The sequence below is a fragment of the Cupressus sempervirens genome, chromosome 3, assembly GCF_028749045.1.
Source record: "Cupressus sempervirens isolate cs-2001-9-10 chromosome 3, ASM2874904v1, whole genome shotgun sequence".
Classification (NCBI taxonomy): domain Eukaryota; kingdom Viridiplantae; phylum Streptophyta; class Pinopsida; order Cupressales; family Cupressaceae; genus Cupressus; species Cupressus sempervirens.
In genome coordinates this window covers 646,168,047-646,182,579 of record NC_143120.1, presented here as the reverse complement: position 1 = coordinate 646,182,579, position 14,533 = coordinate 646,168,047, and the positions used below count along the sequence as shown (strand labels likewise).

Below are 14,533 nucleotides of genomic sequence, written 5' to 3'. Positions count from 1 at the left end.
CCATGGCTCTGTATGCCCCTCCTCTCTCACATTAGGGTTTGTAGTCTCTGTAGGCATGCATGCTGTATCATCCTCCTTAAATAGAAATCTCGATACTCAAAAAGATCAACAATGGGACATAGAAAAATATTCTTGTACATTATGAAAGTATGGAGCACACAAGCATGTGATGAGATCACCAATGATGAACTTGTGCCAACATCATTAGAATGGGGAGGCAACACTAACCTAGCTTGGGATATTAATAGGCTACTCAATCTATGGATGGCTCTAATAGTTTGAGAGCTAGCCTCTACAATGATGTCAGGATGCTACAATGGAGGAGAGGGGGAAACATCAGTAGGGGGGATAAAAGTTTCATCTCTCTTCCATTGGGAAAAGGGCCTATCCTAAAGAGCTCCTCCTCCTACACTCATGTTAGGCCTCATCATTCAATAGTACACCTTGAGGCCCAACACAAATGCAATATACAATTTTCTAATGAAATAGAATGAAACCTCTAAATTGTTGTGTAGAGGTTTATCAAAAACCATCCACCAATGATCCCAAAAGTTTAGACGTATAGCCTCATTTGTGCACCATTTAATTGATAATTTGGGTTTTGTGCAGTCTACTTTTTAACCATTCTTGGTTTTGTAAAAAGGTTAACTATATCATCTTTACTTATGTTTAGGGCCACAACCAAATCATAGTCCAACCCATCATCAAACATGGAATACATTTTCTCATGCCAATGAAGAGCAATATTTTGTTCATCGATAAGTGTTTGAATATTATCCACTATGGTGTTTAATGTGGATAACATGGTAGCCAATGTGGGTATAGTGTTGAATGTGGTTTGTAAACCCATCAGTTTGGTAAGATTTTCTTGTATCAAATCTTCAATTTGATGAGGGTTTTGAGGGGGTAGGGGATCACTTGGGGCATGGTTTTGAGGGGGTATTGGATCATTTGGTGGAGGGTTCAAGGAAAATTATTTCATGGCTCAGTATTATCGATATCATTTGGGTCAGCCATACTTATCAAATTATGAAAACCACATTTTATGTTTTTAAATTTAAAATAAACAAATCAACAATTTCTATTAAAAAAACCTAAATTTGAATATAATTCATTGAAAACCATCAAATAAAACCTAAATTTAAATATAATTTATTGAAAAACATCAAACAAACAAAAAAAATTAACTTGCCTAAATTGTATATTCATTTTTGTATTTGGTACCCGAAATGGGGAGCAAAAACAAGGTGGAAAATGAAAATGATTGATTGCTCTCAAGTTTTTTTTAAAATTTCTAGTCATAGGTTTTGTGTATCTGATTTCATATGAGATTTCTGATATGATATCAAGTAGCCAATATACCTAATAATGGATCAGATACCCAATTAGTGTTGGTCTAACCTTTTTGCTTGGGTATCGAGATGGGTGAAAAAAAGCCAGAGAGGATTTTGAAATTCTTTAAAAAATTTAAAACTCTACTTTTTTCACATCACCACTTTTTGGCACATCATGATCCTACACATACCTGCCACCCACCTTAGCAATGAGTCCCTCTATCATTTCAAAGGAAATCCCATTAACGGTCACCTTTCTATTAGCCCATGAATTGACAAATTGTAGAGACACATGCTCATCATACCCTTCAATACACTGTATGAATGATAAAATCACTCCTTCCCACAAATAAACTCATGTTGCCTCACTATCTCTGATGTAGTCTTCAATTTCATCTAGCTCAATATGGCTTGAGTTAACACCCATGTCACCTTCTCCTAGCTCAATCACCAAATCCTGAATTAACACTGACATTCCCTTGTTCCAGGAAAGATCTTGAAATTGGAGGTCATTTAAGATTATATTGTTGAGAATGATCTCTTTGAAATAATCGATCCCTATACTATGATCACAAGATGTCACATTTTCTATTCTCCATCCTATCTTTGCACATATGAAGGATACCTTTCACATCATGGTTAAGCAATGCCAACTATACCCCCTTCCTATAGAGTGATAAACAAGGGAATTGTCATTATTATCTTTCAATATGCTCATTCTTGGTAGTTGTAATCCTTTAACACGATCCTCATGGATCATCCTCTTGCCATCATCATGAATATTTATAGTGAGAATATCCCAAAGGGAAATAATCTCAAAATATTTTCTATCATTAAATACCTTACAAAAATCAATCCAGAGAGTATCTCACCCTTCCAGGTCAATGATAATTTTCTACCTATTATACCTCTTCATACCACACTACAATGAATTTGTTCGCTATCCACAAGACATTGGGTGGATAGTAGGGTCTGGGTGACATCATCCCACTCTTTTAGTCCCTCAAATCTATGACACATTTTAGCCATGTCATCTACCACACCCTTGCTTTCACAGTAACTGTGAATCATGCGGACCTCATGAAGCCCATCCATAAAGGTGCAAATTTCCTAAATGGTCAACTTAATCTTCCAACTGCTACTTCCTTCTCCTTTAATGTAACTTTGAAAACTAACAATGAATCACCATCGACCGTTAACCTATCAATTCTTCTTGCTTTTGTTATCCTCATGCTCCACAAAAAGGCCAAGACTTACGCTTCATTATTTGATCCCTCTCTATAGTTCCCCACATAGGCCACCACCAATTTTCTTTTACTATACTAGATAAACCCACCAACCGTAGTCCTTCCAACAATGGCTAAGGTATCAAAGCTAAATTTCATCCATGAATCCATGGGTGGGGGGTGCCACACCATTTTATCTCTAGCATCAACTTTAGATCTATCAAATATTTCCACCTTCAAGATGAGGTCCCATAAAGTAGCCCATTTAACACTGTGGTCACTTGGGGGATTTGGGGGAGGTTTCCAATACTAGATATCACTACATTCCTTTAGGAGCTTCATCAATTGAATATCCACCACTAAGGAGGGAGAAACATTATCCTTAAAGATGTGGTTAATCTGTTTTTTCCAATTTTTCCAACACACAAAAAGGGGGTAATTTTATAGAATGTTTTAAGGAATAGGTGGTTAGAAGGGCCTTCCTAATCTACAAAATGATGCAAATCCATGTTAAAGCACTACTAAATCTCCCATTTAGAGAGAATCTCCCTCGAAACTTCTTGAGCATAGGGGAAATTTATGAGAAAGTGTTGGATGGATTCTATAACATTATAGCACAACACACAACAATTAGCTAGCTGGAAGCCTTTCTTTTGAAGGTTATTAATGGTGAGGATGGTTCTATGCAAAGTCATCCACCAAAATAAATTGATCTTTGCAAAGATTTGCGGATGATGATTATTGTTTTTTCTTATACATACTCATCATTCTTGGAGACATATTCCTTTCTCTTTATGTATTTAAATTCATATATATATATATTAAAGTAAGTGCCTTTGATTATATGTTTTAAAGTGTACTCAGGTTATTCTAGCACACCTTATAACTTGTGTAGTGGATGCAATGTATTGAGACTATTAAATAAAATCAAGTTAAATATAAAATTATATTTTAATAATGGTTCATTCAATAAGATTATGTATTTATAAACTTAATGATGATGTATCAATGATCTCGTATTTAACTTATACACTTAATTAATTAAATTTAATACATGTGATTCCTTTTTGAGGAACCTTAGAGAAATGTAGCCTATGTTAATAATGTAAAGTTTTATGGATGTAATACGTTATCACTATATTGCTTCCACACTCTTTTAAATATTGTCAAGTATCAACTTTAAAGAAAAAAAATTTAGTCAACTTAGTGACTTAATTAGGTTGATTTCTCTGAGCTCCTGGATAAGGCATTATAAGCCTTTTATACAGGCAATGTTATTTGGATCATGATGTTCTTGAGCAAGTCAATTTCCCAATTTCTCAAACTCGTGAGTTCTTTTTTAGAAATTGGGAAGAAGAAACTCTTAATTCTTCATCTTTTTCATGAGAAGGATGAGAAGATTTACCCTCCATGGTAGGATTAGGATCATGAGGGAGCATAATGATCTCATCAAGATTCCTAGTAAAGGAGGGTTTAGGTTCAAAAGAACCCATGAGTCTATCACTTAATCTAACCAAAATACTATAGGTTGGACTCAAAGTAATAACTCTCATGCAAAAAGAGATGATAAAAATGGATTGCATGATATGAAAGATACTAACAATGCAGAAAATATTTAATATAAAAATACTTATCACCATGCATATAATGTATAAAATCTAACTCCAAGATAGGATGTAACTACCAAATCAAGAAGGTGTAATGATAACGTGTAATAAGACATACAATATAAAGCTACAAAGAGATATCACACAAGGAAGATATAACTACCCAATAAAAATTAGTTATGTAATGATGGGTTTACTAAAATATATCTAGTGATGGTAAACCAAGCACATATAATGTAAAGATGAAAAGAGATCACAAAAAGATGAAACTACCCAATCAAAAGGTATGTAATGGAAGACTGGCAAGTTTTAAAAAAATTGAGATAAAAGATTCTAAGATGTGTTTGTTAATTAATTAACAATTTATAAACATTAAGAAAAGAGAAAGAGTGACCTTCAAGAAAAACCTTCAAGAGAGCCAAAATTTTATCATCACACCCCAAGTAAATGTAGGAGTGCTAATGTCAAATATAAGTCCTTTCAAATGTGTACGCTAAAGGATCTCTTTATTAGGTTATTCATTTCATTTATTTCATAATTGATTATGTTTAATTAGTTGATCTTATGCAAGTTGATTGAATAAATGTAGTAATGTAGAAGTGTGTGCGCACACACACACACACACAGATATATATATATATATATATATATATATATATATATATCAAGCACATAAAAGATATAATCTAATATTCCAAAGTAAGTGCTGTGAAATGAAAAAGAGGGAATCAAAATCACATTGAGGGCTAGTAGATGAAACATGATCAAATCTAAAATTGGACTTTCAAACTGCAAAAAAGCATACACCAAGTAGGATCCAAAACTTAAAAGCCACAATCTATTGACTATAAAAATATGGAAGCCCCAAAAAATAGGTCAAGTTTTGTGGTATACATTGAGGTCGATGTGTATCTATATCACACAAAAATCTACAAATCTAAAGTTTTCTAGAGATCATAACCTTAGATCCAAAATTCTGTAAAAAGAAATTACACACAAGGAAAATGGATATTATTAAGGGGAAGGGACTTGCCTTGGTCAAGCCCCTCTTTTGAAATTAACCTTAAAATTAAATAAAATCATGCAAAAGTTAGAAAAATGTGAATGTTTAACTTACTTGTCAAACCCCTATAGATGGATTCAAAATTATTATTCACAAACATACATGAATTCATGTATGTATATACGACTTATGATGTTTCCACAAATGAAATAGATCTACAAGTGCCAAATCATAGGTCATGGATGTAGTTATGCTCAAACTATTGAATGGTTGAATGCTTGTGCAATTTTGATGAATGTAGATCTCCTTCCTTGATGGTTAAATACACTATCTCCTATTGAGAAAGAAGTAAGATCTATAGAATGAAATACATGATTTATGAAATGGGGGCCTTCAATTAATCCTTCCTTTCTTTGTTTGAACTCCTTGAATGCACCTTGATAACTTTTGATTGATACATTTGGAAGCATAAAAGTGTGAATTCTCTTGAAACTTAGTGGATTAAATGGAATAAATAAATGAAGTGAGTGGGGTTCCTTTTATATTGATTTTCAGCATCAAAATTGAAAGAGATGACAACATTGGGTGGGAGAGAAATGAAAAATCCCAAAATAGGACCAGAATCTTGCAAACAAAACCCTTTATCTATAGGTCAACCATAAACTATTCTTGGGAGGAAAATGGGAATATCCTCTAGGATCTTGAGGTACAAAATAAACAGTTGAAAACAAATAGAAATTCAAGGAAAGAGTGACAATTTGAGCATAAATGCATCTGTGTCTTAGGAGATCTCTTAAATGGGGCCTAAGAAGCCTAGAGCTTCCAAATTAATGGTTGGTAACTTTTAAGATGGCACAATATCAAGATTATTCATCTCCTTATTTCTAAACAACAAAGCAATAGAAACACTTCAATTACATGTATTGCATTGACATTTTTCTTACCGAGTGTTGTTAATGACATTTTAGAGGTGATTTTTTAATTCAATGTTCCATATTCATTGGAGAAATTAATATTTTTATGTGATCCCATTTTCATATTATACAATTAGAAAAATAGGTTTGTAGGAAAAAATAATTCAAAGGAAGATCAATAAAGCATGAGATTGAAGGATGATATACAATAACAATTTTTTTGTGTTAAACTATAGAAAGTCTTAAGGATGTTGGCATAATCTACAAGTATATAGTTGGAAGGAGAGTGTGTAGTAGAAATAGGTGACCTATGTTTATTAATTTTATGAGTGTAAATGCTTTAATTCATGGATGAACAAATGAATACATACCTAATGAGGTAAGAAACATGAAGAAATGTAATCTTTTCATAAAATAGAGAAAATATTTCTTAGGAATTGGGATGTAGATTGTAATTCATATTTATGAAATGTGAAATAGTTCATTAATTGAGCTACATTTTTAACATTGTGATATATTTTGTGTAATTTTCTATGATATTGGCTACTTGTAGTTAAATGTTAAATTATTACTAGTCTAGGTTTATCCTTGCATTATCTTCATAAAATGGTGTTAGAGTTAGAGGTAGTGTGCAGAGTCTATACCAAGATCTATGGTTAAATAGTGAAGAGGAGTGAAGTGGTAAAGTTGCACAAAAAAAAAAGTAAATATGTTTTATGCATTTTGCAAGGAGATTTTTGTATGTAAGTTGTAGATGTGCAACAAATTGTCTAAGAAAATATTTTGGAATATAGGAGAGTGTTTCTTAATGAAGAAAGAATTTCACAGGCCATTAAAAGAGAAACAAGAACCCATTCAAAGAAATAATTATTTCAAACTATTTGTTAATAAGAGAAAACAATTGTTGCAGGATGATGGTTGATAGTAGTAATATAAAAAAAATTGGTGGCATTAGAGATTACCAAATATTTAAAATTGTTCAAAGAAAATGCATCCTAATCCTTACAATATTTCTTAGTTGCAATGAGATTGTAAGTCTTGGATAAGTGAGAAATTTGATGTTAATTTTTAGATTTGTAGATATAAGGATAAAATTGGAGGTGACAATATTGCTATGGATATATGTCATGTTTTGTTGGGCTGACCATAGTTGAATGGAGGGAAGTTGTATACAATTAATAGAAGAAATATATAATTTATAAGAGATGGAAGAAAACATGTTTTAAACCCATTTCATGAAAACAAGAGGAAGTGGCAAAAGGAATTGCAATAATATGTCCTGATAAAGGCATATAGAACAAGGTGATAAAGAAGACGAAAGTGTTAGTGGCTAAGGATAAAGAAGAATGCAAATAAAGTATGGTAGAGGTTACTAAGGATTAAAATAAAGATGACAAAATTGTAGATGAAATTGATATGAGCACAACAATGATTGTAGACAAATGTCATGAAAATTAGTTGTGATGGATAATGTTACAATAGTTGTGATTCATTTAGAGGATTCAGTAATGGTGGTATCTATGGTTGGTGAGTATGAACAAGCTACAAAAGAGTGTTACATACATATGTCATAGAAGGAAAAAAGAACAAAATTGTAGCAATATCGCCATGAGGAAGGTATTAAAAAAATAGTAAAGAAAACCTGGATTTGTCATAGCTGAAGTAAAAAGTGAGTTTATTTAGGAAACGAGTGGTCTTGTGCTGGATTAAGGATTTTAGGAAGAGTGTTTATTGCTTGAAAATGAGGTCATAGAAGAGTTGTCCATTTTAAGTGCAGAAAGTGAGAAACAAGATGTAGAATAGCTACCTAAATAATTTGTAGCTGTAGTGATTAGTAATGAAGAAGATATTGCAGTATAGAGATAATTGTATTTTTTATTAATTTTCATTTTTCAATGAAGAAATTAGTGTGGATTCGCATGAGATGAATAAGGAGGAATCAGTGTGAGTACAGATGCAAGACAATTGAGTTTTTTGGTTGTATGTTGATGTGGAGAGAATTTTTATATAGAATACGTAGAAGCTTGTGTACAAGAGACTTGGCGCATGTTGTTATATTGTACTCCATGAAGAAGTAATGTTTCTGCAGTGTGAGTACCCGAAAAAATATGATTGTTAAAAAAAAAATTATATTACAACAGAGTCTGCTAACATACAGAGAAATCCAAATCCATGTAAAAGATTGACAAAATATACTCTTCTTGAAACATAAGAAAAAATATCTAACATAACATCTAGTTTTATAATTTAGTATACTTACAGAAATATCTCTCAGGAGTTAGATTTTGGAGTAACTATGCCCAAGTATCCTGGGCAACTTAGGATAGACTATTAAGTAATACTATTGGCTTTTTAAAGAAGGGGAACAACATCACACGTTTAGATTGCTTAGCATTCTAAGCTGGACATTCTATTTGCATGTCCACAACACCAGAGTGAACTTTACGAAGCTTCAAACACACTTCTTGAACTCTCTTCCCATCTGCGGCCTGTGTAATGTAACTGTCCTTATAAAAGCAGTTTTCTTTTGATGTGGGCAACACAATTTTCTCCTGTTTGGCATCTTTAACTCCATTAACAAGCTGATTGAGATCTACTTCAGCTTCTCCCATAAAGTCATCCGGATCAAGCCAATCAATGTTTAAAAACTTATCCTTATCCCACACTTTCTGAAAAAGATCAAGCCATTCAACATCATAAGATAAAAAATCCCAAATGTTTTATGAGAAGTAATAACCTTTTTCATTCATCAAGTTTATTTCTAACATGAATGCAAACAAGTCTAGATTTGGAGTAGTTACTATTTTGAGTAAGCAGCGACTAGTTTCAGTTATGGGAAATACAAACTCTTCATTCCAAACTGGATTTAGGTTTTGTCTGATAACCCTGGTTTCAGCTTTCTGTCACGAGAAATTTAGAAAAGCAGAATAAATTTCTATGTTGAATGAAATGGTATAACAATAGTGGGATGAAAAGAAAAGAAAAGAGGAAGATATAACAAACATTATTAGCAAGTGTGAGCACCACATATGGGTCACTGCTTCGCCTATCTCTAACAACCAAATCTGCACCCTTTACCACTTTCTGTTAAAAATAATGTTTATTATAGTAGCTGGGCATTTAATGCACAGTCCAGAACTTTCTACTTGCTTCTTGGAGCCTCTCTCTTTGTGCAAAATTTGAATTTAAAATTATGTAGAAATCTCTAGAGTGCTTCCTTTCTTGAAGCTTCTCAAGAACCCTCTAGAAATATGTATGAGCTCTATAAATAGAGCATTCCTCTCAGCTGTAATAACAAGAAGAAACTTTATAGCTCTTTGATATATTTGAGTTTTGCTGCTCTGTTTTTAAGCTCTGTTTTTATGCTCTGCTTTTCTTTCTTTGTGCTGCTGTTTTAATTCATCATGGTATCAGAGCACTTTCAGTTCTTTGGGCTGTGAATATATGATGCTTTTTGGAATGAATATATGTGTTTTTCTTGTGTGAATCTTTACATTTGCAGGCTGTAACTAAGGAGTGAACAGCAGTTTGGTTTGGGACAAAAACTACATCAAAGGAAGGATATTGCAGCAAAAGAAAAGTTTTTTTCTTCAACAAATTGGTGAGATTTTTTCAGTTTCAAGCTTGGGTGTTCAAGTTCTTAAATATCTTTCATTCTCATCCAAAAAAAAAAAAAAAGGGGAGAGAATTTAACAATGGAATCACTTGGTGTGACTTTGCCTACAGTTAAATTAAATGGAAAAAATTATTATGATTGGGTATCTCATGTTGAAATCACTCTAACCCTTCAAAATTGTTATGATATTGTGACTGGTAGTGAACAAAGGCCTACGAATCCAGGAAATGATCAAGATAATTGGGATAAAAGGGACAAGAGGGCAGCAGCACTAATCAAGCTTACACTTTCAGAAGAAGTTTTTCCAGAAGTTCGTAATGAGAGAAGTGGAGTCAAAGTTTGGGAGATTTTGAAAGATTTATATCAAAATTCAGGTGATGTATGGATCTTATCTCTCACAACTGAATTATACAATTTGAAATTATCAAGCTCACAAGAGGTAGTCCCACATTTAAGTAAGTTAAAGGAAAAGAAAAATGAGCTTGCTTCTCTTGGAAAAGATATAGATGATAAAGATTTTGTGCAAATTATATTACAAAGTCTTCCAGGATCTTATCAATCATTTATAAGGGGTTTAGATACTGCAGATAAATTAAAAAGTATTAAATCAGAAGAATTGTGTGCTAAGTTGGTTCAAGAAGAGAAAAGACAAGTTAAAGAAAAAGAATCATTTGATGGTGAATCTCAAGCATTTGTAATGAAAGGAAAACAATATTATAAGAAGTCACAAGAAAATGAATCTAAAGAAAGAAATTGGAAGAATGAAAATAAGAGTATTTCATATATAGATCATAATAGAAGTAAATGGAAATGTCATTATTGTGGTAAAATGGGTCATAAGGCAAATGAATGTTTCAAGAAGAAAAGAGATGTAGAAAAGAAAGTAAATAATTATCCAAAATTAGGAGATTCTAAAAGAAATGCATTTTGTGTTGCACTTAAAGAAAATAATACTTTCAAAGAAGATTGGGTTATTGATTCTGGTGCTACACAACACATGTCTCATAATGAGAATCAATTTGAATCAATAAGTGAAAATAATATAGAGAAAATATATTTGGGGGATAATAGTGCTTTAGAAGTTAAAGGGACTGGTAATGTCAAAATTGATAATGGTTTGTTCAAAAATGTGAAATTAGTCCCTGAATTAAAAACAAATCTGCTTTCAGTATCTCAAATTGCAAGTCAAGGACATAAAATAGAATTCTACAATGATAAGTGCTTAATCAAGGATGTCAATGATAATTATAGAGTCATTGCAATTGGTAAAATGGAGAATGGATTATATAAATTTCAAGAATTTACTTCTAAATGTGGAGATAAACATATGTGTGCTATTGCTCAATATGATGATATGAGCAGGATATGGCATGAGCGTTTGGGGCACATCAATTTTCAAAGTCTCAAGCTTATGGAGAAACTACAAATGGTGCATGGGCTGCCAAAGATATCATTAAGCCCTAAGGTGTGTGAAGGATGTGCAATGGGAAAACAACATGTGGAAAGTTTCCCTCAAGGTAAATCATGGAGAGCAAAAACTCCTCTACATCTAGTCCATAGTGATGTAATGGGTCCTTTCAAAACATCATCAATTGGAGGATCAAGGTATGCCCTCACTTTTATAGATGATTATAGTAGAAGAATTTGGGTGTATTTTCTACAAAAGAAAGATGAAGTGTTTCAAAAGTTTAAAGAGTTTAAAGCTTTGACTGAAAAACAAAGTGGAAAGTACTTAAAGATACTAAGAACTGATAGAGGGACTGAATACATGAATAAAGCTCTTTTAGATTTTTGCAAAGAACATGGCATTAAAAAGGAATCAACTGTCTCTTATTCACCCCAACAAAATGGTGTTGCTGAAAGGAAAAATAGAACTATAATAGAAATGGCTAGGTGCATGCTTCATTCTAGAAATCTAGAAGCTAAATTTTGGGCTGAAGCAGTTCATACTGCCGTATATATCTTGAATAGAACACCTACTAAGGCAGTTTTGAACATAACACCAGAAGAGGCATGGAGTGGAAGAAAGCCTACAGTATCTCATTTTAGAATTTTTGGTTGTAAAGCATATGCTCACATTCCTGATGAAAGGAGGAGCAAACTTGAAAGGAAAAGCGAGAAGTGCACAATGGTTGGATATAGTGAGGAATCGAAAGGATATAGGTTATACAATCCTAGAACTAATGAAATTTATATTAAAAGAAATGTATGGTTTGATGAAGATGTTAAGAATGATAATTCTCCAACATTATCTTTCTTTCCAATTTTGATTGATGAAGAAAATTCTACTTCTACCAATAGTCAAAGTCAAGGTGTGCAAACCACTACATGGGATGAGACTCGAGAAAGTGATAATGAAAATCCAAAGAAATTTAGAAGCATCAAAGAAATTTATCAAGAAGGTCCTAGATATATATTTGCTAACTATGCTCTTATGACTAAGGTGATGCAGGTTGACACTCCAAACACATATGAAGAAGCAAAAGGAAAAGAAGAATGGGAAGCAGCTATGCAGGAAGAATACAATTCTTTGATGAAGAATGGAACATGGGAACTAACAACACTTCCAGAAGGCAAAAATTTGGTTGGTTGCAAGTGGACCTATAGAACCAAATTCACATCAGATGGAGCTATTGAAAAATACAAAGCAAGGTTAGTGGCTAAAGGTTTCTCACAAGAAGAAGGTATAGACTATACTGAAACCTTTGCTCCAGTAGCTAAGATGACTTCCATTCGTACAATAGTTGCTTTAGCTGCAAAGTTTGGTTGGAAAATTTTTCAAATGGATGTAAAAAGTGCATTTTTGCATGGTGACTTAAAAGAAGAAATTTATATGCAACAACCACCAGGATTTATTAAGTATGGAGAAGAGAATTTGGTGTGTAGATTAAGAAAATCACTCTATGGTCTCAAACAAGCACCAAGGGAATGGTACTCAAAAATTAATAAGTACTTCCTAGAAGTTGGATTTAAAAGAAGTAATGCTGATCCAGATGTGTATGTAAAATATTGTGATAATAAGGTTGTTATCATTGTATTGTATGTGGATGACTTGATTATTACAGGAAATCACGCACATGATATTGAGATAACTAAAAATCAACTCAAACAAGCTTTCGAAATAACTGATTTAGGACTAATGCACTATTTTTTGGGTATGCAAGTATGGCAAGAAGAAGGAAGAATCATGCTCTCTCAAACTAAATATGCTCTTGATGTACTTAAAAAATTCAATATGAGTGATTGTAAACCATGTAATACACCATGTGAAATAGGAGTAAAGTTAGGTGCTAACTCTACTCAAAAGAAAGTGGATGGAAAATTATATAGGCAGCTTGTTGGAAATCTTTTGTATCTTACTATAACTAGACCAGATATTGCATATGCAGTTGGTATTGTATCGAGATACATGGCAGATCCACACATTGAACACTGGAAAGCAGCTAAAAGAATATTAAGATATATTAAGGGTACTTACCAGCTTGGCATTGAATACAAATATGGAGGAGAACCTACTTTAGTTGGATATACAGATTCTGATTATGCAGGTGACATTGATGATAGAAAGTCAACTTCAGGATATATCTTCCATCTTGGATCGGGACCGATTTCATGGAATAGCAAGAAGCAATCAACAGTGTCACTCTCATCTACAGAAGCTGAATATATTGGTTTATCAAAGGCGTCTCAAGAAGCATTATGGCTTAGGAGGTTACTTGAAGAATTGCATCATCCACAAGACTCTCCAACAACAATATTTTGTGATAATCAAAGTACTATCAAGCTAGCAAAAAATCCGGTATATCATGCAAGGACCAAGCATATAGAAGTGCATCATCATTTTGTTCGAGATCTAATTGAAAGACAAGAGGTGGAGCTTCAATTTTGCAGAACAGAAGATCAACTTGCTGATATATTTACAAAAGCATTGTCTATCGTAAAATCTACGAAATTTAGAGATCTATTGCAGCTCAAAGATGTTCCTACTCTCTCCAAATAAACATTATGGGGGGGTGTTAAAAATAATGTTTATTATAGTAGCTGGGCATTTAATGCACAGTCCAGAACTTTCTACTTGCTTCTTGGAGCCTCTCTCTTTGTGCAAAATTTGAATTTAAAATTATGTAGAAATCTCTAGAGTGCTTCCTTTCTTGAAGCTTCTCAAGAACCCTCTAGAAATATGTATGAGCTCTATAAATAGAGCATTCCTCTCAGCTGTAATAACAAGAAGAAACTTTATAGCTCTTTGATATATTTGAGTTTTGCTGCTCTGTTTTTAAGCTCTGTTTTTATGCTCTGCTTTTCTTTCTTTGTGCTGCTGTTTTAATTCATCACTTTCACTTTAACTCTCTTACACATTTTTTTTCTCTTTTTTGAAACTCAAATTGCAAAAGAAAGGTATGAATTCTCGTAGATTGTTGATCACGTTATTTATAGAACGGTTCAGGGATTACTGAACCCAATAAGGGAATAATATAAAAAGCGACTTGAGAATTAAGAAAAGGACTTCACAGATTTTAATGGTGCAGGTTACAACTACATTAATCTTCTTACAAAAAGAATAAATGTTACATAAGCAGTGATATCATCATACTCGTAAAGGGTAATAATAAAAGCAGTCTGAGGATTTCACTTCACAGATTTGGTCCTGCATGTTAAGATTTCACTTTATTTATTCCATGAAAGAATAATTTTTTCAGTAAAGAGCTACATGGATAGTGACATCATCATATATAGAGTCATTCTTCAACATCATATATTAAAGAAAAAATTAAATTTGAAAAAAATAAGTTAACTTTAATTATTTAACACTTTTAGTATAAGAATCAAGAT

General features: G+C 32.7%; 2 protein-coding genes across 2 annotated transcripts; one reads left to right on the top strand and one right to left on the bottom strand.

The window, feature by feature from the left end:
• Positions 1-8,305: 8,305 nt before the first annotated feature.
• LOC149568353 (putative ADP-ribosylation factor GTPase-activating protein AGD11) lies at positions 8,306-14,090 on the bottom strand. The gene is made up of 4 exons (XM_089821300.1): positions 14,040-14,090; positions 9,088-9,169; positions 8,886-8,984; positions 8,306-8,753 (listed from the first exon to the last, which is right to left on the bottom strand). The coding sequence occupies exons 1-4, from the start codon at positions 14,057-14,059 to the stop codon at positions 8,481-8,483; spliced, it is 474 nt and encodes a 157-aa protein (XP_089677426.1). The 5' UTR covers positions 14,060-14,090; the 3' UTR covers positions 8,306-8,480.
• On the top strand, positions 9,743-11,470 carry LOC149568354 (uncharacterized). Its single transcript, XM_089821301.1, has 2 exons — positions 9,743-10,079; positions 11,063-11,470. The coding sequence occupies exons 1-2, from the start codon at positions 9,780-9,782 to the stop codon at positions 11,072-11,074; spliced, it is 312 nt and encodes a 103-aa protein (XP_089677427.1). The 5' UTR covers positions 9,743-9,779; the 3' UTR covers positions 11,075-11,470.
• Positions 14,091-14,533: the final 443 nt, after the last annotated feature.

Excerpts from the sequence above, each read along its gene's own strand:
- LOC149568354 (XM_089821301.1), top strand. The coding sequence starts at position 9,780 with ATGGAATCACTTGGTGTGACTTTGCCTACAGTTAAATTAAATGGAAAA.
- LOC149568353 (XM_089821300.1), bottom strand. The coding sequence starts at position 14,059 with ATGTGTAAGAGAGTTAAAGT. Across the intron at positions 9,170-14,039 it reads ATGTGTAAGAGAGTTAAAGT|GAAAGTGGTAAAGGGTGCAG; the intron begins GAAAGTGATGAA and ends TTATTTTTAACA. Across the intron at positions 8,754-8,885 it reads GTCGCTGCTTACTCAAAATA|AAAGTGTGGGATAAGGATAA; the intron begins GTAACTACTCCA and ends GATCTTTTTCAG.